Source organism: Anguilla anguilla, chromosome 16 (assembly GCF_013347855.1).
Source record: "Anguilla anguilla isolate fAngAng1 chromosome 16, fAngAng1.pri, whole genome shotgun sequence".
Lineage (NCBI taxonomy): Eukaryota > Metazoa > Chordata > Actinopteri > Anguilliformes > Anguillidae > Anguilla > Anguilla anguilla.
In genome coordinates, this window is record NC_049216.1 from 23,711,374 (window position 1) to 23,736,811 (window position 25,438).

The 25,438-nt window shown below is 48.8% G+C and overlaps 1 protein-coding gene across 6 annotated transcripts in view; it reads left to right on the forward strand.

Moving 5' to 3' along the window:
- Positions 1-25,438, forward strand: part of LOC118215250 (dmX-like protein 2) — a 60,453-nt gene that overhangs the window by 6,966 nt on the left and 28,049 nt on the right. For all 6 annotated transcript variants that reach the window (XM_035395828.1, XM_035395830.1, XM_035395832.1 and 3 more), the window contains exons 5-26: positions 351-495; positions 1,371-1,437; positions 2,067-2,239; positions 2,544-2,721; positions 3,092-3,266; positions 3,496-3,702; positions 4,112-4,374; positions 4,669-5,380; positions 6,018-6,139; positions 6,239-6,328; positions 6,795-6,885; positions 7,494-7,613; positions 8,127-8,357; positions 8,627-10,312; positions 12,022-12,132; positions 12,576-12,745; positions 13,335-13,432; positions 14,153-14,318; positions 16,040-16,304; positions 16,641-17,710; positions 18,184-18,375; positions 18,925-19,001. In XM_035395828.1, coding sequence (XP_035251719.1) covers positions 351-495; positions 1,371-1,437; positions 2,067-2,239; positions 2,544-2,721; positions 3,092-3,266; positions 3,496-3,702; positions 4,112-4,374; positions 4,669-5,380; positions 6,018-6,139; positions 6,239-6,328; positions 6,795-6,885; positions 7,494-7,613; positions 8,127-8,357; positions 8,627-10,312; positions 12,022-12,132; positions 12,576-12,745; positions 13,335-13,432; positions 14,153-14,318; positions 16,040-16,304; positions 16,641-17,710; positions 18,184-18,375; positions 18,925-19,001 — 6,409 coding nt within the window. The remainder of the gene's footprint in view (positions 1-350; positions 496-1,370; positions 1,438-2,066; positions 2,240-2,543; positions 2,722-3,091; positions 3,267-3,495; positions 3,703-4,111; positions 4,375-4,668; positions 5,381-6,017; positions 6,140-6,238; positions 6,329-6,794; positions 6,886-7,493; positions 7,614-8,126; positions 8,358-8,626; positions 10,313-12,021; positions 12,133-12,575; positions 12,746-13,334; positions 13,433-14,152; positions 14,319-16,039; positions 16,305-16,640; positions 17,711-18,183; positions 18,376-18,924; positions 19,002-25,438) is intronic.

The window sequence follows — 25,438 nt, forward strand, 5'->3', positions numbered from 1 at the left end:
ATGATAAAAGATTTTATTACTCAGATTCACTGTGTAATGGTAGTGTGTTTCATCCTTTATTTTAAAACACAAATTTAAGAATTTTGGTTTCTGTTCTGGGTGAAATTCAATAGATCCAAAAAAATAGACATATTTTTGCCAGTCAGAGCAAATCGGCAGTCTGTGTACATTATATACACCACCAGCTAACCCTTTGTTCCTGATACATCAGCTGTTTCATTTCCCTTCACATCCTGCCTAAACATCCTTCACATCCTGACCTAAATTCCTTAGTGTAACATGGGTGCTCTAAACACAACAGAAGGAAAAGCATTTCTGCCAACCATTTGCCCCCCCCCCCCCCCCCACAGGTAACCGGATACTCGCTGCGACAGAGCAGCTGCAGCTGTGGGCTCCGCCCTCCAGTGACACGCTGGTGGAGGAAGAGGAGGGTCAGGCTGCTGAAGATAAACTCCATCCTGCCTTAAATGACTGGAAGTGTGTCTGGCAATGCAAGTGAGTGCCATTTAATAAGGTCCCAATTCAGACACACACTCGCACTAATTACTGCTCACACACACACACACACACACACACACACAAAGCTATCTAACATGCAGATTCATGCCGTTGGCTTGCTTAGCTGGTACAGCCATTGCTTCCTGTAAATGGATTGTTGATAGAGCAGGCTAGGCCTGGCCTGTGTGGCTGTAGATGTGTTGACACAGACACGGTCAATGCCCGATGCAGACTGAGACCTTTTGTCGGAAGTGCAGCAGTCAAAAAGAGCAGTCATAGAGTCAACACCATCAGCTGACACTAAACTCACATGGGTTCAGTGAGGAACTGTGACTCAGATTGATTTTCAGTTCCCTGCAACTTACCCAGAGACATTTCAAAACTGCAAGCCTACTCAACCCTGGTCCTGGAGAGCCACAGTGTGGGCTTTTATTAACTGTCCCCAATTCACTGTGTGTCACATTTATTTCCTTCCCCAGTGTTGAGACAATCACTGGTCTAGAGGGAGTTGAAATACATGCAGAAAAGCCTCCACCCCCCCCTCCACCCCCCAATCGCAACCACAGATTGTACCTGTTGATGGTACCTGTGGTCATTTACTTATTCCTCAGGTCTTTTCCTTGTCCTGCCAATTGTTTTTTATTTATTTTTTACACAGCCATTAAGTCTCAGGACCACAAAACAGTGCGCAGCGTACATCAACGTGTAGCACAAGCCTGGGTGATGCGTGTTACACTCACCAGGCATCAGCTACAGTGAAAAAAGGAGAGATTGTTAAGCCAGTACTTTTCAGAGACTCTCTCCCACCAGCTTTGGCGCAGATGGTCGTGTGGGTGTTTGTGTGGTAGGTGATGTCTGTGTGCTTCTCCCAGGACTGCTGTGCCTGTGCATGTGATGAAGTGGTCGCCCGACGGGGAGTACTTTGCCACCGCAGGGAAGGTACTGTATGGCAAAATGTGTTTCCTGTTTTTTTTTTTGTGTATTTCCCCTTTACATCACCAAACTACCAGAGAAATACGTTTCCTCAGGGCATGTTCTTATTACACTAATGCTCCAGCAAAGCAGCAGGTGACGTACAGTTGATCTTGTCCAGATTATACAGAGAGGAAAGTCATGAAGTTGTGGTAAACCCGGTGAACATTGCCGTCCTGGCATTCAGGTGAAAAGCCAGTTACATCTAAAAGGTGTCTGGCCAACTAGGACGTAGCCTGGCTGTATCCAGGTAAAATCTGAGCTATATTGGGGTTAACCTAGTCCGTTTATGTCAAAACATCTCTCAACCTAGTTTTTCACCCTTCTCGTCATCTAGACTCTAGTCTTTTGCTCACTAGAAAGGAAGGAAGTTGTTAGATGTCATGTGTTCCATTGTCTGTTTATATGAGGACATATTTGGGTGACAGCATTTTTCACTGATGTGTGGTTTGTTGGAAATAATGAGAGTGCATTTTCCAACTTCCTTCTGTTGAACGAGCCATCATGTGACCATGTGCATTGTGGGAATGCTGTCGGTCTGGTTGCCTTGGATGACGCGGATGTGGTGCTCTCTTTGTGTCTCTGTGCTGGCCCAGGATGACTGCCTGCTGAAGGTATGGTACCCCACCACGGGGTGGAAGTCAGCAGTGGTGATCCCAGAGCTGCCCGAGAAGAAGGCCACACCCGTCCACTTCTCTTTCGTGTACCTGGCACACCCCCGCGCTGTCACTGGCTTCTCCTGGAGGAGGACCAGCAAGTACATGCCCAAGTGAGCTTCAAGCCTTCACCCTTTCAACTGAAATAGAGCTCTCTGTACATGCTATTCAATACGTGGTTAACAGTATATGACCGTGTACATAAAGATATTCGATTTATGAGCAATGTAGATATACTGATTGCATTGCCAAGAGGAAAATGTCTGGGGATTTAGGTTTACTGTATTTTCTTAGCAACCAGATGCAGTGCACACTACGCTGTGCATGTGTTTATGTTTCTTGTTCGTGTGTGCGTGTGTGTGCGTGTGTGTGTGTGTGTGTGTGTGCGCACGTGCATGTGCGTGTGTGTGTGCACAGGGGCTCGGTGTGTAACGTGCTGCTGACCTCCTGCCTGGACGGGATCTGCAGGCTGTGGTCTGAGACCCTGCTGCCTGAGGACAGCCTGCTGGGGGGGCAGATCTCAGAGAGCAGCAGCAGCAGCAGCAGCCTGCCCCACCCAGGGGGGCAAAAGGACAAGATCCAACATGCCCTGGAGGTACCAGCTGTTACCTACTGTTACACGTATAGGTCTAAATACACCACACATGCTGCTTAATATATCAGCCATGGAATTTTATCTACAGTATATATAGGCAACTTTGTAGAATATATATTTATTTATTTCCTCCCCCTGACCTGCTCTGTGACTCCTCCCACTTACCTGCTCCTCTATAACTCCTCCCACGAACCTCCTCTATAACTCCTCCCTCTAACCTGCTCTGTAACTCCTCTCTCTATCCTGCTCTGTAACTCCTTCCACTAACCCGCTCTGTAACTCCTCTCTCTAACCTGCTCTGTAACTCCTCCCACTAACACACTGCTCTGTAACTCCTCCCACTAACGCGCTGCTCTATAACTCCCTGCAGTCCATTCACCACCTGAAGCACCTGCGTCGCGGCCGGAGGCGCTCTTCTGCCCTGGCGGCCCACACCGAGCTGCTGCCCAGTCAGCTGGGCTCACACGAGGTCCACCGACACATCTCTCACCATGCCAACGCCCTCTGCCACTTCCACATCTCAGCCAGCATCAACCCCAGCACAGGTACATCTCAACCCGTCCCCAGCACAGGCACATCTCACTCCCAGCACAGGTCTATGTCAGGACAGGTTTATCTCAATCTGCGCACTGGTATAGCTCTAATCTCAGCGCAAGAATATCACTTATCCCTGTAGCGGTACATCTCAGTCTCAGCACAGGTATATTTCTGCTCCACTTCTTGGCTCGTCTGCTCTCTCCCGACGTCCCACCCTCTGCTGTCTGTGCCTCCCAGATATCCCCCAGGTCCTGTCGGCGACGGCGTTCCTGGGGGACGAGGCCAGCGGCGGTTTTGTGGTGCACTGGCTGAACAACAAGGACCTGAGCTTCACCATCTCCATGGACCTGTTCATGCAGCAGCTGCGCAGGCTGTCCGAGACGCACCTGGAGTCCACTGCTGACGACCCGGACCCCGAGGGGCCGCAGGCCAAGTTTGACCTGGGTACGTTCAGCATTAGCGTTTACTGCGTGTTCAACATCTATGACAAATTTACTCACTATTTAAATTTTACTTTTATGTTATATAATATTGGCACTCATCTAACATTTATCTTTCATATGGAATTGGAACTTTAATACTTGGGGAGTTGTTTTTTTTTCAGCTGCCATTAAACAGGCGCCACATTAAAATGACCCTTCCTTGGGTGGTGTTATATTTTCTCATGTAACCACCCTCTGTCTCTTGTGCTTTCTGGAGAAAAGTTAAACCCAGTGTATGAAATACTGGTTTACAGTTTCAACAGGGAGTGGAAAACCTCTATTTTCCGTTTTAAAATATGCTTAACCTGTATTGTTCTCTAACTTCAGTAAGGTAACATTGGTTGATGTGGACCTCTCTCTGCGTGTTCCAGATCTGGATGAGATGTCGGACAGAGGCTCCTCTGAGCAGGAGGACGGCGATCCGGAGGGCAGCACCAAGGCCTCCTCCCCCGGCTCCAGCGGCAGCTCCCCTTTACCCACAATGCTGCTGGACAGGAAGTTGGAGGCCCTCACCCTGGAGTGGAACAGGAGCCCAGACATGCTCTTCACCATCCACCCAATGGACGGCTCCTTCCTGGTGTGGCACGTGAAGTACCTGGATGAGTACATCCCGGGAATATTCAGACAAGTCCAGGTACACCTGCTAGCTCCACAGTTGGCCTGTAAATACACACAACAGTATATACTTACTGTGTTTTTTCAGAGGTGGAAAATCCAGGTTCTGAAAGTAAAAATCCTCCCCAGTATTTTGTGCCAACCACCTGGATTTGCTAATCAGTACAATACCTGTAAATACAGGTAATATATTTATGTTATTGATGGAAGTATGTATGTTTTGTATGGGAGGCATTAACAGGAAGTGACAGCGTGTTGTTGTTTGAGTGGTGACAGTATGTTTAATGACTGATTGTGTTCTCCCTGCTTTCAGGTGTCCTTCTCCTCCCAGATCCCTGTGGCGTTCCCCGCGGGCGATGCGAACTCCCTCAGCAAGAACATCATGATGTACGCCTGCACCTTCACCGAGCGGGAGTCCAGCACTACGCTGCAGCGGCGGCGGAAGGCCCAGCGCATGCCGCACAGCGCCTCGGGCTCCGCCCCGCTGGGCCCGGCGGCGGGCCACTCGCTGGCCGCCCTCATCGGCCCCGCCGTCATGATGGTGTCCAAGCACGTGGACGGCTCGCTCAACCAGTGGGCCGTCACCTTCGCCGAGAAGTCGGCCTTCTCCTCGGTGCTGACCGTCTCGCACAAGTTCCGCTACTGCGGCCACCGCTTCCACCTGAACGACCTGGCCTGCCACACCGTGCTGCCGCTGCTGCTCACCTCCTCGCACCACAACGCCCTGCTGACCCCGTCCGGCCGGGAGGAGGGCGGGGCGGAGGAGGGGGCGGAGGCGGGGCAGCAGTGGGGGCGGGGCACGCCGCAGAGGGGCGCGGCCCTCACAGAGCTGAAGAACGCCGCCACGCGCACCTTCCACGACCCCAACGCCATCTACAGCGAGATGATCCTGTGGCGGGTGGACCACATCGGGCCGCTGTCCTGCACCGGGGGCGTGTCCGAACTCGCCCGCATCAACTCCCTCCACACCTCCGCCTTCTCCAACGTGGCCTGGCTACCTACACTCATCCCCAGCTCTGTACTGGGTGAGGGATAGGGCTTACAACAGGACTCATTCATTACTGTAACACTGATACTGACAGTACTGTAATCAGGACTCATTCATTACTGTAACACTGATACTGACAGTACTGTAATCAGGACTCATTCATTACTGTAACACTGATACTGACAGTACTGTAATCAGGACTCATTCATTACTGTAACACTGATACTGACAGTACTGTAATCAGGACTCATTCATTACTGTAACACTGATACTGACAGTACTGTAATCAGGACTGATTCATTACTATAGCACTGATACCGACAGTACTGTAATCAGGACTGATTCATTTCTATAGCACTGATGCTGACAGTACTGTAATCTGGACCCATTCATTACTATAACACTGATACTGACAGTACTGTAATCAGGACTGATTCATTTTTATACTGTACATGTATGTACATATGTATGTATGTATGTACGTATTTGTTAGATCATAATTGTGTAATAAAAGCACAATATAAATGCAAGTATTTTAATGAATATTTTTGGTGTTTATGAAATCATAATAGCAGGTCTTTTAATTGTCATTTATAGTGATACGGTAGTAGTATTGTTTTAATATAGAAGAGGAAAGTGTTCATAATATGTTCTGCGGATCTTCTGCTGTTCAGGTTCTTACTGCAATTCGGCGAGCGCCTGCTTCGTGGCGTCTGATGGGAAGCACCTGCGGTTGTATCAGGCAGTGGTTGATGCCCGGAAACTTCTGGATGAACTGTCCGACCCTGAGACCTCGGTAAGCAGCCAGGTCTGTCCGACAGGCCTCCCTTTCTGAGTTTGATGAGCCGGTACTGGAGAGAATGGAGAGCAATTTAGCACCTGTTTCTTTGGGCAGAAACTGGTGGGGAAGGTTTTCAACATCGTGAGCCAGCAGTCCACCGCCAGGCCAGGCTGCATTATTGAGCTGGACATCATTACTGAGCAGGTGAGGGTGGATCTCACACACATTCAACATGAAACACAGACACACTGTGTGCAAGACCTGGGTCAGATATGCATTTAACTCTGTAGATGCTGGTAAAATTTGAAAACACTACTGCAGATATTAACAAAACATGCTCCAAATGAACACTTACAGCCATATGAGAAAGAAATTTGTGCTTATTCATAATTTTATTTACTGGTGTTTAAAGGGATCAGAGGTTTCAAATTATTCTCAATTCTCAGGGAGGACACTGCTGTTGTACCCTTGAGCATGGTTCTTAACCTGAATTACTTGAGTCTTTATCCAGCTGTATAAATAAATGCAATGTGAAAAGTTGTGTAAGTCGCTCTGGATAAGAGCATCTGCTAAATGACAGTAATGTAATGTAATATAATGTAATGATCTGAGTGCTGTAGATAAGCGCTGAGTCTCTACTTATCCTGTATCTCCCTTTCCCTTTCTCCAGTGCGGGTCCAACACACAGCTGCTCCACGTGTTCCAGGAGGACTTCATTTTGGGGTACAGACCCCCAGAGGCCCCTCCTGACTCTGCCCAGGGTACGCCCCGACTGAGCGTGCAAGCTTCCACAGCGGTTTATGTATCCTCTGGTCACGGGTTATTCATGAATTAGTTTTCCCTCACACCTACATCTTTCAGTGGGCAGTTTGGTGTAGAGTGCGTTTGCTGTGTCGTGCCTACATGGGTGGGGAACAGCTTTTTAATACCAAAATGCTCATTCTGACCAATGATCAGTAAGACATGTCTGACATCATCCAGCTCTCACGTGTATAGCAGAAGTGCTATTTGATGTTTTCAAAGATTAAAAGTACATAGGGAACGTTTGAAAGGTTACTGAATGTATGAATTAGCATTAGAACATGTAGCTAATCATTTTGAAATTGTATTACACCTGGACCTGAATGATGATATTCAATTGACTTACAGTATATGTCCCCTGTGTATATGTGTGATCAGCACAGCTATAACCTGCCATTTTTTTATCGTTTTATGTGTGTTTTCATACCGAGGTCCACCAAATTTGTTAACTAAGGGCAGCCATTCAGGTTGTTTCACTTGAAATAAAACCAAAACTGGTAAAGTGTTGGTTTTTGGTGTGTTTTCTAGATGCCTGAGTTTATAATAATAGTAAAAAAATGTTCCACAGGGTACTACCCTCCACCTTTCTCAGAAAAGTTCTTTCTGGTGGTGATGGAGAAGGATGGAGACCGTAGCACCACCCTGCAAATGTGGCACCTGCATTTACAGTCTATCCAGGCCTGCGTGGGTCAGTACCACACCCTCTCCACCCCCTCCGCCATCTTACCCCAAATGCCTACTGCACCTGCTGTTACAGTTTGGATGGCAGTAACCCCCCATCTTACTGTCACATTGCATTCATTTAATATGCAGAGTAAAACAAAACAAATGAACTACAGGTGGCAATGTACAATAAGCAGCAGGAGATATGGTGCTGGCAAGTTTTCAGTGTGACTACATCAACAGTGAAATGTTTTTCTTTTCACTTAGGGAAACTTTTTAAGGGCCCTGACTCATAGATGTTGGTAATTTACTTTACAGTCCTGCAGTGGTCTGTATTACTACTGTAAGTGTATACATGTTTAAAAGGTGTGGTAGGGAATTGGTTTCTTAAAAACATAATCCCACTAAAAGTGTTTGGTAAGCCATACCAATCATTTGTCACACCATTTTATTTTTAAGGGTTATCTACTCGGTGTGTGGTGTGAGGTTAAATGCGTGAGTGTTTATCAGAGAATGATACCAGCTGTTCCTTTTGTAGATGGGAGTTTCCCGGAGCAGATGTTTCAGAACCAGCTGGTGGTGCCGGTGCAGCAGGACGACGGCGACTCCTCGCCGGACGCCTCCCCCGGGCACAGCCCCCTCCCCCACTCCTCCTCCTCTGCTCACCTGCAGTCCGCCAGCAAGCTCATCCTCAGCTCCCAGCTGGTCTACAGCCAGCGCCTGGAGCTCCCCGCCGGGGTGGAGGTCATCCGCGCCACACCCTCCGCAGGTACGCCACACGCCGCTGCACCCTGCATTCTCCTGCAGGTACGGCAGACTCCACACCCCTCTGCAGGTGGTTCACAGGCTGTGTTTGCCTGCAGGTAGTGCATAGGCCACACCCTTTTGCTGGTCGGTTTTTTACATACATCATTGCAGTCACTTAGCAGATGCAATTACCCACCTGTTGTATGCAGATCTAGTGGGGAACTGTAAAAGTGTTGCATGGGTTTGAGTCATGGCTGAGAATGCTGTCTGAGATTAGCGTTTTTTCTGCAGGGCACTTGAGCTCCTCGTCGATCTACCCGGTGTCCTTGGCTCCGTACCTGATCGTGACCACCTGCTCGGACAGCCGGGTGCGGTTCTGGCGCTGCGGGGTGGAGGCGGGCGGGGCCGGGGAGCGGGCGTACCGCTGGGAGCCCTGGGCCCTGATGAACGACGAGCGGGACAGCGACAGCGCGGTGAGCGTCCCCGGCCGCCCGGTGGCCGTCAGCTGCTCCTACACCGGCCGGCTGGCCGTGTCCTTCAAGCAGCCGTCGCCGGGCGACGGCGGGCACACGCTGGCGAAAGCGCGCAGGGAGTTCTCCATGCACGTCTCCATCTACGAGTGCGAGTCCACGGGCGGGTCCGAGTGGGTGCTGGAGCAGACCATCCACCTGGACGACTTAGTCGGGGTCTCGGCCGGAGCCGCCCTGGACCCCCGCGTCAGCGTGGACAGCAACCTGGTGGTCTACAGCAAGTCGGACCTGCTGTACGGCGGGAGGGGGGCGCAGGGCAGCCCGAACCGGAAGCACTTTGTCCACCTGGACTGGCTGTCCAAGGAGGACGGCTCGCACATCCTGACCGTGGGCGTGGGCTCCAGCGTGCTGATGTACGGGCGGGTCTCGGGGGTGGTGGGGGAGCAGACAGGCGGGGGGGAGGGCGCGGCCGTGGTCACCCTGCCGCTGGGGGGCAGCGTGAAGCAGGGCATCCGGTCCCGCTGGGTTCTGCTGCGGGCCGTGGACCTGGTGTCCTCGGTGGACGGGACGCCCTCGCTGCCCGTGTCCCTGTCCTGGGTGCGGGACGGGATCCTGGTGGTGGGGATGGACTGCGAGATGCAGGTGTACGCCCAGTGGGGGCGGGACAGCAGGCCCGGGGAGGCCGAGAGCGACAGCCTGTCCTCGTCCGAAAACGTGACGGCGCAGGACTCGGACTCCGAGCCCCGCCCCAGGGCCAAGAGCATTTTGGAGGGGGCGGACGAGGCCCTCAGGCTGCCGGCCGTCAGTCAGGACGGGAGCCTGTTTGAGGCGGCTCACTCGCTGTCCCCCACCCTGCCGCAGTACCACCCCACCCAGCTGCTGGAGCTGATGGACCTGGGGAAGGTGCGGCGGGCCAAGGCCATCCTGTCCCACCTGGTCAAGTGCATCGCCGGGGAGGTGGCGGTGGTGCGCGACGCGGAGGCGGGAGAGGGCGGAGCCAGACGTCACATGTCCCGCACCATCAGCGTCAGCGGCAGCACGGCGAAGGACACCATCCTGGCGGGCCGCGACGGCGGCCGCGACTACACCGAGATCAACTCCATCCCGCCGCTGCCGCTGTACGCCCTGCTCTCCGCCGACGACGACTCCTCCTACAAGGCTGCCGACGAGGCCGGGAAGGGCGCGGGCAAAGGGGTCCCGGGCGCCCAGGCCCAGGCCGCGCCCGGCGACCAGTACGGCGACCTGTTCCAGGTGCCCACCGTCAGCACCGACGACTTCGTCAGCTTCGCCGAGGAGAAGAAGGAGCGGAAGTCGCGGGTGATCGACCTGTCGCAGTACGGCCCCACCTACTTCGGCCCCGAGCACGCCCGGGTGCTGTCCAGCCACCTGATGCACTCCAGCCTGCCCGGCCTCACGCGCCTCGAGCAGATGTTCCTGGTGGCGCTCGCCGATACCGTGGCAACCCCCAGCTCGGAGGTCAGCAGCTCCACGGACAAACAGCACACTGGTGAGTGTGCGCGAGTGCCCGTGAGTTTGTGTGTGTCTGAGTGTGGGCATGTGTGTGGATTTTCTTTGCCTGCCAAACCATTTGCCTCACTGTGTGCTGAGACGAGGTGCACTTACGTGCTCTACCCAGCAGGTTTACCACTGCTCTCCTGGCGTTAATCGTAATCATTGACCTAATAGTGGAAAGTGGTATCTTGCTTTTTTATTTATTTGTTTGTAACCATGTCCTGACTTCTGAAGGTCAACAGCCTTTGTCTTGTTTAGTCTGACAGTTCTTTGCTCTTCCTCAGGGTAGTGGATGACGTAGATTTTACATGGGTATTTTAACCTCATTTTATACCCCAGTGAATCAGGAGGCTGTGAGAGGCTACATTATAGTTCTCTGATTGAGATTAACTTAAAAATCAGCTTTTTTAAAAGCAGGAGATTTATTTTTGTAGTGTAAATGATTCTGGCATATATTTATTGAGGAAAAATAATGTTTAAATTCTTTTCCCCCAATATAAATATAGGTACAAACTTTTTCTCTGAGCAACTCTATTAGCTTTAAAAAATTGTCCCATTTTTTTAGCATGCATCTAACTCTCACTTTGCTGTATTGATTATTTTATATGCCCTTATTCCTAAGTTTATTGAGCTTGTGAATCATTTTGGAGGGTACTCTAGTTTAGTTTACAACAACACTTAAATTGCTTTATAATTGGATCCAGAAATTAATTCTTTCTTTGCAGTAAACAGACAAAGCTCCACCAGGGAATAGTACTCAGGAGGTTAGTGGCCCTTATGAAATGGATTTATGCTGGTATTCCCAGCACAAGACCTTCCCATTTACTCTCTCATAGAGGAACCTGAGGAGGGTTTTTAAAGGACATATTTTAATTAGAATGTGCTGCGACACCACATGCTCTTCATTGGGGAAGAGGCTTGCCGGAGAGTAACTTTCCCTGTCAGAGCACTGAACTGCAGTGACCGAGTTGGGTAATCAGAGTGGCTGTGTTTGTCCTGTGCGGTTTACGTGCCTGCTACCCACCCAACTAAACAAAGCCCGGATTATCTTTTGTCTTCTTACCTACGGTGTAAATCAGTTATTTAGTCTTTTGGTAGGAAGTGCGGAGCAGACTTTTAACAGTGCGTTCCAGGCCTTTAAGTAAGCATTGATGCGACTGGGCAAGGTTCAGGGACGGACGGCCCCATTGGTCTGAGTTTAATGAGCAACTGTAGCCCTGCTTCGCTCGAAGCATTTGGAAGTGAGCAGAGGAAATATTTTAATGGCGTGGGGTGTTTGAGGTTGCACCCACGGCATTCGCATTGTTCCAAGGCACGAGGCGCGATAGTTAGCACACTGCCAGTTTGAAGTCTTTAGTGTGAAACTGTGTAGGCTGAGTTTATACTTTTAGAGACATGGCTCCTTTACTTTATGCTACGGGTCTAAGAACAAGCTTTACTCTGAAGTCTGGTCCAATCAGGGCGAAGCCTCAGGCCTGTGTGAAAATGGGCCAATGGCAGTCTAATCAGTGGTACTGTCTTGGGGGTGAGTGGACCCTCCATTTGGGGTTTTTGGGATGGACTGTTCTGCTACAAATTAAATGATTGTTCACCTTGTACCTTGTGTGTGTGTGTTTGTGTATGTGTGCGTGTCTGCATGTGTGTTTGTATGTGTGTATATATGTGCGGGTGTGTGTGTGTACGTGCATATGCGTGTGTGTGCAGGTGGAGAGGCACTGGATGAGTGCGGACTCAGGTACTTGCTGGCGATGCGTTTGCACACCTGCCTGCTGACCTCACTGCCTCCCCTCTACAGGATGCAGCTGCTGCACCAAGGTACGCCCCACCCCCCCTGCCCCCCCGTTTCCCTCGCCTCCGCACCCCCACGCGTGACTCAGCCAGGGCTGTGATTAACAGCTCACTCCCTGCTGCTGGGAAGTCCTGCCAGTCTTAATGCTGGGATTGGTCACGCTGTGCGCTTCATGCTCACTGAGAAAGAAATCCGACACATTTTAGACAGCAGTGTTTCACTGGCATTTTTAACTGTTTCACAGCTGACACTGTGATTTAGTGGCAGGATTGATGTCTTGGTCAGCCTGTCAACCCAGATGATTATGGGTTTAAAACATCTGAATGTTGTGTGTACGTGTGTGTGTGTTTTTGTACCTGTGTGTGTCTGTGTGTGTTGTACCCGTGTGTCTTTGTGTGTTGTACCTGTGTGTGTGTGTGTGTGTGTGTGTGTGTGTGTGTGTGTTGTACTTGGGTGTTTGAGAGAGCAGGTCTCTCCACGTGTCACTTTGCCTGGGCGTTCCACTCTGAGGCAGAGGAGGAGCTGCTGTCCATGATCCCGGCGGTCCAGAGGGGAGATCCGCAGTGGGCGGAGCTCAGGGCCGTGGGGGTGGGCTGGTGGGTCCGAAACATTAACACCCTGCGCCGCATTATGGAGAAGGTGGGCCTCACCCTGCAGCCCTCAAACCTACACTCATCCAGCACAGCTCAAAACAGCACAGCACAGCACTGCCAAATTCATCTCAGAAGAGCTCAGCACAGTTTAGCACAGTATAACATGGCCAAGTTCACCTCAAAAGAGCTCAGCACAGTTTAGCACAGTATAACATGGCCAAGTTCACCTCAAAAGAGCTCAACATAATTTATCACAACACTGCAAAATTAGTCTCAGCACAGCCCAGTTCAGCACTGTTACAGTTTATTACAGTACAGCACTACAGTGCCAGCCAGAAAAATGTCTTTTAGCTTTGTTTAGATTAGTTTATTCGCTTTCTGTCTGAACATCAAGTGCATTTTCCCCCATCTGGTTGTGGGTGGTGTAACAAGCACGTGGGCACAGTGTGGGACAGTTACAGTAATAAGTTCTTCTTCTTGTTCTTCTTCTTGTTCTTATTCTTGTTCTTCTTCTTGTTCTCCTTCTTCTTCTTCTTCTTCTTCTTCCTCTTCTTCTTCTTCTTCTTCTTCTTCTTCTTCCTCTTCTTCTTCTTCTTCATTATCCTGATGCACCTTTAACTCTCTGGCTTTTCCAGGTAGCTAAAGCTGCGTTTCAGAGGAATAGTGAACCCTTAGATGCTGCCCTCTTCTACCTGGCCATGAAGAAGAAGGCTGTATTGTGGGGGCTGTTCAGGTGAGCCAATCACACCATTCCTTTCAGATGTCAGAAACCTTTCATGTTTGTAATTTAGACTGCAATTTTAGCTCATTTCCCTTCTAGCCTTTCTCCCTAACATGCAGATGTTAGGTTGTAGCTCCCAGGTCTCCCCACTTTCAGCATGCAGGACTCCTGGTTCTTTCAGTCCTTTTTTTCAGCTTGGGCTGTTCGGTAAACATGCAAAGCTGAACAAAAGCATAGCACTCTGGGTTCATACCTGAGTCTCCTCTTGAGGACAATGAAGCTCTAATCTAATCTAATGTAATCTGTCAGTCAAAGAGTCAATCATTCAAGACAGCCAATTAAGTGTGTGACTGCTTTACCAGCTATGGGTATGAGAATAGCTCACTGGATGCTAGAGAGAGTGGTACGTAAGAGTCCCCAGGGCCAAGTTTGGGAAGCCCTGAAGTAAGGTTTTCACCTTTTTTCAGTGTTAATTTAGGAGCCACACCAAATTTACATAGCCTTTTCATATGAATTTTATGTGAATGTGATTCTTATATTATTGTCCTGTTTTATTTATGTTTTTAACTGCGGAGCATTTTTATTACCTGTCTGCAGAACAAATTTACCTTTGGGTACAATAATATATACTTTGACCTTAAACTTGATACCTACTGCAAATACAATTCTGAAACCTGGGTTCCTTTTATTTCGTTTTGTTTGTTTTTTCATTTTTGCTTTTTTTTTCTGCAGATCCCAGCACGACGAGAAGATGACCCAGTTCTTCAGCCGCAACTTTTCCGAGGACAGGTGGCGGAAGTCGGCCCTGAAGAACGCCTTCTCTCTGCTGGGGAAGCAGAGGTTTGAGCAGGCGGCGGGGTTCTTCCTGCTGGCCGGGGCGCTCAAAGACGCCGTCGAGGTGCCCGCTGCTTCTCATTTCCACAGTCACGATGAGCGCAGCGGCAGACGCTCTGCAAATCCCCCAAAAAGAGGCGGCGCTCCCTCGCGGGCCGTTTCCTCCGCCGTGCGACCTTAAGGAACGTCTTTTAGATAAATCCCCCGCTCGTATCTAATCGGCTGTGGTAATTTAATGGATCCGGAGGCTAAACATCTTTCTAATGGAAAACTGGCAGAAGTTTTATTTAGAAAAACTTCTGACCATGAGAGAGGCCTATAGCTTTACAGTGCTGTGATTTTCTTTCTTTTTTTATTTTGCCATCGTCCTGGGATTTCAGGATTCTGAGGAGGCGTAGCCTAAACCTCGAAGATAAGCCCAATGCGCGTGCTACGTAAATGCCTCTTTTAGTTTTCCAGGGGTAGAGTGAACCGCACTGTGCACAGTCTAAACAGGGGAGATAAGATCAGGACACATATGAGCTACTGCAGTCATGCCTTTGGGCTGTTTCACTGCCTCTGGCTGCTGTTGGCACCGTTTCTTGAATCATTTGTTGCGTGACTTAGTCTTGGTCCAGAAAACTGAAAATGAAAGGGCTATTCGGGAACTTTATCAGAAGCGTGTGAGCAGCTAGTCTACATTCCCCAGAATGCTTTGCACCTGAAGGCCCGCCAAGCTACAAATAAAGGTGGCTGAGAAGCATTTATTTAACCTGGAAATGGTCCTGGATTAGCTGTTCATTATTAACAAGGTTGCCAGGTTCAAGAAGGATTCCCTAGCTGAACATGCTGTTCATTATTAACAGGGTTGCCAGGCTTAATTAGGATCAACTAGCAGTCGCAGAACCCATCTTACTGCATTCTGTCCAGTGTGATTGTGTTACCGTTGTTTCTTTTGTGGAAATGGAATAATTCCATAATACATACATTACATGGCCAAAAGTATGTGGACACCTGACATCCATCCATCTCATTAAAAATTATGGGCATTAATATGGAGTTGGTCCACCCTTTGCTGCTATAACCACCTCCACTCTTCTGGGAAGGCTTTATACTAGATGTTAGAGCATTGCTGCAGGGATTTGTTTCCATTCAGCCTGAAGAGCATTAGTGAGGTCGGGCACTGATTAGGCAATTAGGTCTGGCTCACAGTTGGCATTCCAATTGATCCCAAAGATGTTGGATGTCATGCTGAAACAAGAAAGGGCTTTCCCCAAACTGTTGGGGAGGCATTGTATCATCTGGAATGTGATTGTATGCTGTAGCATTAAGATTTGTCTTCAATGGAACGAAGGGACCTAGCCCAAACCATGAAATAAAGCCCCAGACCAAGGGGTTTCAGATGCTTTTGGTCATATAGTGTGAGTGTTTGACAGTGACATAAGTTACCATATTTTTCTCAACATTTTAAATATGGGACATTTGAATTGCAAGCCTGTTAATCTTCTAGTACAGGGGTCCTTAATCTTATCACAAAAGGGCCAGCGTTGGTGCAGGCTGTTGTTTCAGCCAAGCGGTAACACTTCTTCTACCAATTCTTCTACTAATCAACCACTAGAGTTGAGGACCTTGATTACTTGAATCTGGTGTGTTACTGCATGGTTGAAACAAAAGCCTGCACCCACACCAGCCCTGTCTGGATAAGATTGAGGACTCCTGGCCTAGTATAATTAAAGTGTGTTAAAATAATGATTTTTAAATAATATAATAATTTCCCCCTATTTGACAAGCTATCCTGTATTGCAGGTTTGCCTTGAGAAGCTGGAGGACATACAGTTAGCTATGGTAGTGGCTCGTCTCTATGAGTCAGACTATGAGAGCTCATCCACCTGTGAGGGCATTCTGTATGAGAGAGTGCTGGGCTGCAACAGGGATGGCTCTGGCTTCAGCTGCACCAGGCTGCACTCTGACCCCTTCCTGCGCAGCATTGCATTCTGGGTAATGAAGGACTACTCAAGGGCTCTGGACACGCTTCTGGAGCAGACGCCGAAGGATGATGATGAGAATCCTGGTGAGCTGTTCAGATAACCTGGTTTATTTGATGCTAGCTAAATATTGCATGTTGTTAGTAAATGCTACACAAAATAGATAAGTAAATACATGAATGGATGTGCACACACACACACACACACACAAATGCACATACACATTCACACACACACAGCTTGCATACTGTAAGCTGTTTATGCATAGTATGCTGTGAAGCAGGTTTTAGGGAATTCTTTAAACCTGCTGTATGGCAAAAATATCACATTTACATTTCAACCATTTGGCGGAGGCTCTTATCCCAAGTGACGAACAGTTAGTTCATGTAAAAAGTGTCTCATACACACTCTGTTTCTCTCAGAGGTGATGGTAAAGTCATGCAACCCCATGGTCTTCAGCTTCTATAACTACCTGCGCACGCACCCCCTCCTGATGAGGCGCCACTTTGCCTCCCCTGAGAGTGCCCCGGTTGCCCTGGGCCTGACCTCGGAGCGAAGCGGCGCAGACGAGATCAACCTGATCGAGCGCAAGCTCTTCTTCACCACCGCCAATGCCCACTTCAAAGTGGGCTGCCCCGTGCTTGCCCTGGAGGTGCTGTCCAAGATCCCCCGCATCACAAAGAAGGTGGGGTCCTCCCTGAACAAGGACCCCTCACTGCTCCACGTAGGCCCCACCCAGCCCATAGAGAATGGCAGGAAGGCTGGCGTAGAACAGTCGGCGCCCCCTGGTGGTTTGGACTCGTCGGCAATGCTGGACTGGAGCCATCCGATTGGCAAAGTGGAGGACGAGGGCCTGAAGCTTAACTGGGGGGACAATGAGGACGAGGAAGACGAAGATGACGGGCTGACCATGAAGAAAGGTTCGGCAGAGGAAGCGGAGGGGCAGACGGACCCCCCGGGGCAGAGCGGAGTGCAGAGGGAGGACTCAGGAGGAGAGGTGGAGGTGGACGTGATCGCGGAGCAGCTGAAGTTCCGGGCGTGTCTGAAGATCCTGATGACGGAGCTGCGCACGCTGGCCACGGGCTATGAGGTAGATGGAGGCAAGCTACGCTTCCAGCTCTACAGCTGGCTGGAGAAGGAGATCGGCGCCATGCACCGCGTCTGCAACCACAAGGCCGAGGGGCGGGCCGAGGGCTGGGGCGGGGCCGAGCGGGGGGGTGAGGAGGGGGCGAGCGAGAGGGAGGGCCAGGTGGAGCTGGGTCCACCGGCATCCCTGGACCGGACTGAGGGCGGAGCATATGAGCGCCACCAGCTGGAGCGCCGCCGACTGCAGGCCAAGCAGCAGCACGCCGAGAGACGCAAGGCCTGGCTGAGGAAGAACCAGGCCCTGCTCAGAGTCTTCCTCAGCTACTGCAGCCTGCATGGGGCCAAGGGCGGAGGCGTCACCTCCGTCAGGATGGAGCTGATATTCCTGCTGCAGGAGTCCCAGCAGGTCAGCCCCCCCCCCACAGAGGTGTCCCCTCTTTCTTTGTTCATCTCCCCAGTTTAGAAATGACAATGGTGCCGCCATATGCCCGTTGACCAGGAGCACTCTCCTCTGAGTCAGTGACTGCAGTGGTGCGTTTATCACTCATTTAAACAAACAGCATGTGGACACCTAGCATGTTTTTGGGAGGGTCTTGACTCCAAGGATCTGTTCCATAATTATAGGTGCAGAGTTGGTGGTTATGTCCAATCAAAGTCTTTGCCTGGACAAAACATGCATTCACAAAGCAGTTATGTGGGCCACCAGCAGGGTGACCTGTTGTAAAAATCATTTCTGGATTTTTGAATATTTGACAAACTGCATATTTGTGACAGACACTGTGCCATGCTACACTGTGGTGCTCTGTATGGATTCAGCATGACTGTCCGTTCATTCACTCTGCTTCATTTTTTTCTCTTTCTCCAATTTCTGCCAATCAGGAGACGACGATGAAGCAGCTACAGTCTCCTCTCCCCTTGCCTACCACGCTGCCCCTCCTTTCTGCCAGCATCGCACCCACGAAGACCGTCATTGCCAACCCCGTGCTCCACCTCAGCAACCATATCCACGACATCCTGTACACTGTTGTGCGCATGGACACGCCCCCTCACCCTGACATCATTGATGACCGTGTAAGGTTCTGCTACTGACATCACAGCGCTCTGAAGCCTTTGGGGGTTTTTCCAGCATAAATACAATGTATACTAGCCAGTATGTATACTACAATGTATACTGAGACACACCTTTCTTAGTATTGAAAGGTGTGTCTCAGTACTGTTGACGCTGAGAACAATCAAGTTTTACTAATCTTATGAATATTGATCATGGGTTGTGACCAAATGTAGAACCTGTGGCAATGGCTGTTCAGTCCTTGGGAACTTCCCTTCATAAACATTCATCAACTGCAGTATAGCAGTCCTGCAAAACTTCTGGGAAGACAATGGGAAGAAAACAGGAGCTGACTAGCTGGTTACTAAGCATTCTGGGAATGGATATATTTGTTTATTAACTGTTGCATGAATTGTTGAAGCCTTGAAATGCTTAATAGCCAATCATTTGCTAATTTGTCAATTTTTCTATCATTTGTAATTGATAGCCTGGAGGGCTTGGAGAAATGATTCCCATGGAAAATATGTTTTTTTAAGTGACCCACCCACCCCCTTCTGTCTCTGTTTCTCCAGGTGAACACCTTGCACACACTGGCAGCATCTTTGTCAGCCTGCATATACCAGGCCCTCTGTGACAGTCACAGCTACAGGTAAGATATGCTAGACATGCCTGGCTCTAGCCTTTGTGCCACCCTAGACAAGGGCGGGGCAGGAGTTAGGGCAAGGGTCGGGGCCGGGGCGGGGCCAGGACTGGTCCGGGGTCAATATCATGGAGACAATGTTTTTTATGTTTTTATTTGCCCCCTTCATTTGGTGCCCCTGCAGATGGATAGGGGCTGCCCCGGGTCAATACTTTATCTTTGTTTTCTGTCTATGATGATTTGATTAGCTAGTATCATGACAAGAATAAGCATCATCCTATGGAATGGGTAATTCAGTTTTTTGTTTGTTTTACATGCTTGCATATGACATTTTAGTGCTTGCTCTATAAATTTAAAAAATAATAATATGCAATTAATTCTTTTGGATCAATGGGATATCATCTTTATTGAACAACCACAGTGAAATAAATGAGCAACAATGTGTTTGAAGACTTTTCTGGAGAAAAAAACAGGGCTAGGGTTAGGGTAACAGTTATATTTAGGGTTAGGGTTACATCTAGGGTTAGTCTTACAGTTACGGTTACAGCTAGGGTTAGGGTTATAGCTAGGGTTATGGTTAGGGTTAGGTTTACAGCTAGGGTTAGGGTTAGGGGTAACGCTAGGTTTAGGGTAAGATTTATAGCTACTGTTAGGGTTAGGGTTAGGGTGAAGGCTAGGGTTAGGGTTGGTGTTAACGTTACGATTACAGCTAGGGTTAGGGTTAGGTATCCAGCTAGGGTTAGGGTTAGGGTTACAGCTAGGGTTAGGGTTAGTGTTACAGTTAGGGTTACAGTTAGGGTTAGGGTTAGAGTTACAGCTAGGTTTAGGGTTAGGTTTCCAGCTAGGGTTAGGGTTACAACTAGCGTTAGGGTTAGGCTTAAAGCTAGGGTTAGGGTTAGGGTAACAGTTAGATTTAAAGTTAGGGTTACATCTAGGGTTAGAGTTAGGGTTAGTGTTACAGTTGCGGTTACTGCTAGGGTTAGGGTTAGGGTTACAGCTAGGGTTAGGGTTAGGTTTCCAGCTAGGGTAAGGGTTAGGGTTACAGCTGGGGTTAGGGTTAGGTATCCAGCTAGGGTTAGGGTTAGGGTTACAGCTAGGGTTAGGGTTAGTGTTACGTTTCGGGTTACAGTTAGAGTTAGGGTTTGGGTTACAGCTAAGGTTAGGGTTAGTGTTATGGTTAGGGTTAGGTTTCCAGCTAGGGTTAGGGTTAGGTATCCAGCTAGGGTTAGGGTTAGGGTTACAACTAGGGTTAGGGTTGGGATTATAGCAAGGGTTAGGGTTACAGCTAGGGTTAGGGTTAGGTATCCAGCTAGGGTTAGGGTTAGGGTTACAGCTGGGGTTAGGGTTAGTGTTATGGTTAGAGTTACAGTTGGGGTTAGGGTTAGGGTTACAGCTAGGGTTAGGGTTAGGTATCCAGCTAGGGTTAGGGTTAGGGTTACAACTAGGGTTAGGGTTAGGATTACAGCAAGGGTCAGGATTAGGGTTACAGCTAGGGTTAGGGTTAGGGTTACAGCTAGATTTAGGGTTAGTGTTATGGTTAGGGTTACAGTTGGGGTTAGGGTTAGGGTTACAGCTAGAGTTAGGGTTAGGGTTACAGCTAGGGTTAGGGTTACGTATCCAGCTAGGGTTAGGGTTAGGGTTACAGCTAGGGTTAGGCTTAGGGTTACATCTAGGGTTAGGGTTAGGGTTCGGGTTAGGGTTAGGTATCCAGCTAGGGTTAGGGTTAGGGTTACAACTAGGGTTAGGGTTAGGATTACAGCAAGGGTTAGGATTAGGGTTACAGCTAGGGTTAGGGTTAGGGTTACAGCTAGATTTAGGGTTAGTGTTATGGTTAGGGTTACAGTTGGGGTTAGGGTTAGGGTTACAGCTAGGGTTAGGGTTAGGTATCCAGCTAGTGTTAGGGTTAGGGTTACAGCTAGCGTTAGGGTTAGGCTTACAGCTAGGGTTAGGGTTAATGTTACGGTTAGGGTTTCAGTTAGGGTTAGGGTTAGGGTTACAGCTAGGTTTAGGGTTAGGTATCCAGCTAGGGTTAGGGTTAGGTATCCAACTAGGGTTAGGGTTAGGATTACAGCTAGGGTTAGCATTAGGTTTCCAATTAGGGTTAGGGTTACAACTAGGGTTAGGGTTAGGGTTACAGCTAGGGTTAGGGTTACGTATCCAGCTAGGGTTAGGGTTATGGTTACAGCGTTAGGCTTACAGTTACGGTTACAGCTAGGGTTAGGGTTATAGCTAGGGTTATGGTTAGGGTTAGGTTTACAGCTAGGGTTAGGGTTAGGGGTAATGCTAGGTTTAGGGCAAGATTTATAGCTACTGTTAGGGTTAGGGTTAGGGTGAAGGCTAGGGTTAGGGTTGGTGTTAACGTTACAATTACAGCTAGGGTTAGGGTTAGGTATCCAGCTAGGGTTAGGGTTAGGGTTACAGCTAGGGTTAGGGTTAGTGTTACAGTTAGGGTTACAGTTAGGGTTAGGGTTAGAGTTACAGCTAGGTTTAGGGTTAGGTTTCCAGCTAGGGTTAGGGTTACAACTAGCGTTAGGGTTAGGCTTAAAGCTAGGGTTAGGGTTAGGGTAACAGTTAGATTTAAAGTTAGGGTTACATCTAGGGTTAGAGTTAGGGTTAGTGTTACAGTTGCGGTTACTGCTAGGGTTAGGGTTAGGGTTACAGCTAGGGTTAGGGTTAGGTTTCCAGCTAGGGTAAGGGTTAGGGTTACAGCTGGGGTTAGGGTTAGGTATCCAGCTAGGGTTAGGGTTAGGGTTACAGCTAGGGTTAGGGTTAGTGTTACGGTTCGGGTTACAGTTAGAGTTAGGGTTTGGGTTACAGCTAAGGTTAGGGTTAGTGTTATGGTTAGGGTTAGGTTTCCAGCTAGGGTTAGGGTTAGGTATCCAGCTAGGGTTAGGGTTAGGGTTACAACTAGGGTTAGGGTTGGGATTATAGCAAGGGTTAGGGTTACAGCTAGGGTTAGGGTTAGGTATCCAGCTAGGGTTAGGGTTAGGGTTACAGCTGGGGTTAGGGTTAGTGTTATGGTTAGAGTTACAGTTGGGGTTAGGGTTAGGGTTACAGCTAGGGTTAGGGTTAGGTATCCAGCTAGGGTTAGGGTTAGGGTTACAACTAGGGTTAGGGTTAGGATTACAGCAAGGGTTAGGATTAGGGTTACAGCTAGGGTTAGGGTTAGGGTTACAGCTAGATTTAGGGTTAGTGTTATGGTTAGGGTTACAGTTGGGGTTAGGGTTAGGGTTACAACTAGAGTTAGGGTTAGGGTTACAGCTAGGGTTAGGGTTACGTATCCAGCTAGGGTTAGGGTTAGGGTTACAGCTAGGGTTAGGCTTAGGGTTACATCTAGGGTTAGGGTTAGGGTTAGGGTTAGGGTTAGGTATCCAGCTAGGGTTAGGGTTAGGGTTACAACTAGGGTTAGGGTTAGGATTACAGCAAGGGTTAGGATTAGGGTTACAGCTAGGGTTAGGGTTAGGGTTACAGCTAGATTTAGGGTTAGTGTTATGGTTAGGGTTACAGTTGGGGTTAGGGTTAGGGTTACAGCTAGGGTTAGGGTTAGGTATCCAGCTAGTGTTAGGGTTAGGGTTACAGCTAGCGTTAGGGTTAGGCTTACAGCTAGGGTTAGGGTTAATGTTACGGTTAGGGTTTCAGTTAGGGTTAGGGTTAGGGTTACAGCTAGGTTTAGGGTTAGGTATCCGGTTAGGGTTAGGTATCCAACTAGGGTTAGGGTTAGGATTACAGCAAGGGTTAGGGTTACAACTAGGGTTAGGGTTAGGATTACAGCTAGGGTTAGCATTAGGTTTCCAATTAGGGTTAGGGTTACAACTAGGGTTAGGGTTAGGGTTACAGCTAGGGTTAGGGTTACGTATCCAGCTAGGGTTAGGGTTAGGGTTACAGCGTTAGGCTTACAGTTACGGTTACAGCTAGGGTTAGGGTTATAGCTAGGGTTATGGTTAGGGTTAGGTTTACAGCTAGGGTTAGGGTTAGGGGTAATGCTAGGTTTAGGGTAAGATTTATAGCTACTGTTAGGGTTAGGGTTAGGGTGAAGGCTAGGGTTAGGGTTGGTGTTAACGTTACGATTACAGCTAGGGTTAGGGTTAGGTATCCAGCTAGGGTTAGGGTTAGGGTTACAGCTAGGGTTAGGGTTAGTGTTACAGTTAGGGTTACAGTTAGGGTTAGGGTTAGAGTTACAGCTAGGTTTAGGGTTAGGTTTCCAGCTAGGGTTAGGGTTACAACTAGCGTTAGGGTTAGGCTTAAAGCTAGGGTTAGGGTTAGGGTAACAGTTAGATTTAAAGTTAGGGTTACATCTACGGTTAGAGTTAGGGTTAGTGTTACAGTTGCGGTTACTGCTAGGGTTAGGGTTAGGGTTACAGCTAGGGTTAGGGTTAGGTTTCCAGCTAGGGTAAGGGTTAGGGTTACAGCTGGGGTTAGGGTTAGGTATCCAGCTAGGGTTAGGGTTAGGGTTACAGCTAGGGTTAGGGTTAGTGTTACAGTTCGGGTTACAGTTAGAGTTAGGGTTTGGGTTACAGCTAAGGTTAGGGTTAGTGTTATGGTTAGGGTTAGGTTTCCAGCTAGGGTTAGGGTTAGGTATCCAGCTAGGGTTAGGGTTAGGGTTACAACTAGGGTTAGGGTTGGGATTATAGCAAGGGTTAGGGTTACAGCTAGGGTTAGGGTTAGGTATCCAGCTAGGGTTAGGGTTAGGGTTACAGCTGGGGTTAGGGTTAGTGTTATGGTTAGAGTTACAGTTGGGGTTAGGGTTAGGGTTACAGCTAGGGTTAGGGTTAGGTATCCAGCTAGGGTTAGGGTTAGGGTTACAACTAGGGTTAGGGTTAGGATTACAGCAAGGGTTAGGATTAGGGTTACAGCTAGGGTTAGGGTTAGGGTTACAGCTAGATTTAGGGTTAGTGTTATGGTTAGGGTTACAGTTGGGGTTAGGGTTAGGGTTACAGCTAGAGTTAGGGTTAGGGTTACAGCTAGGGTTAGGGTTACATATCCAGATAGGGTTAGGGTTAGGGTTACAGCTAGGGTTAGGCTTAGGGTTACATCTAGGGTTAGGGTTAGGGTTAGGGTTAGGGTTAGGTATACAGCTAGGGTTAGGGTTAGGGTTACAACTAGGGTTAGGGTTAGGATTACAGCAAGGGTTAGGATTAGGGTTACAGCTAGGGTTAGGGTTAGGGTTACAGCTAGATTTAGGGTTAGTGTTATGGTTAGGGTTACAGTTGGGGTTAGGGTTAGGGTTACAGCTAGGGTTAGGGTTAGGTATCCAGCTAGTGTTAGGGTTAGGGTTACAGCTAGCGTTAGGGTTAGGCTTACAGCTAGGGTTAGGGTTAATGTTACGGTTAGGGTTTCAGTTAGGGTTAGGGTTAGGGTTACAGCTAGGTTTAGGGTTAGGTATCCAGCTAGGGTTAGGGTTAGGTATCCAACTAGGGTTAGGGTTAGGATTACAGCAAGGGTTAGGGTTACAACTAGGGTTAGGGTTAGGCTTACAGCTAGGGTTAGGGTTAATGTTACGGTTAGGGTTTCAGTTAGGGTTAGGGTTAGGGTTACAGCTAGGTTTAGGGTTAGGTATCCAGCTAGGGTTAGGGTTAGGTATCCAACTAGGGTTAGGGTTAGGATTACAGCAAGGGTTAGGGTTACAACTAGGGTTCTGGTTAGGATTACAGCTAGGGTTAGCATTAGGTTTCCAATTAGGGTTAGGGTTACAACTAGGGTTAGGGTTAGGGTTACAGCTAGGGTTAGGGTTACGTATCCAGCTAGGGTTAGGGTTAGGGTTACAGCGTTAGGCTTACAGTTACGGTTACAGCTAGGGTTAGGGTTATAGCTAGGGTTATGGTTAGGGTTAGGTTTACAGCTAGGGTTAGGGTTAGGGGTAATGCTAGGTTTAGGGTAAGATTTATAGCTACTGTTAGGGTTAGGGTTAGGGTGAAGGCTAGGGTTAGGGTTGGTGTTAACGTTACGATTACAGCTAGGGTTAGGGTTAGGTATCCAGCTAGGGTTAGGGTTAGGGTTACAGCTAGGGTTAGGGTTAGTGTTACAGTTAGGGTTACAGTTAGGGTTAGGGTTAGGGTTACAGCTAGGGTTAGGGTTAGGTATCCAGCTAGTGTTAGGGTTAGGGTTACAGCTAGCGTTAGGGTTAGGCTTACAGCTAGGGTTAGGGTTAATGTTACGGTTAGGGTTTCAGTTAGGGTTAGGGTTAGGGTTACAGCTAGGTTTAGGGTTAGGTATCCAGCTAGGGTTAGGGTTAGGTATCCAACTAGGGTTAGGGTTAGGATTACAGCAAGGGTTAGGGTTACAACTAGGGTTAGGGTTAGGATTACAGCTAGGGTTAGCATTAGGTTTCCAATTAGGGTTAGGGTTACAACTAGGGTTAGGGTTAGGGTTACAGCTAGGGTTAGGGTTACGTATCCAGCTAGGGTTAGGGTTAGGGTTACAGCGTTAGGCTTACAGTTACGGTTACA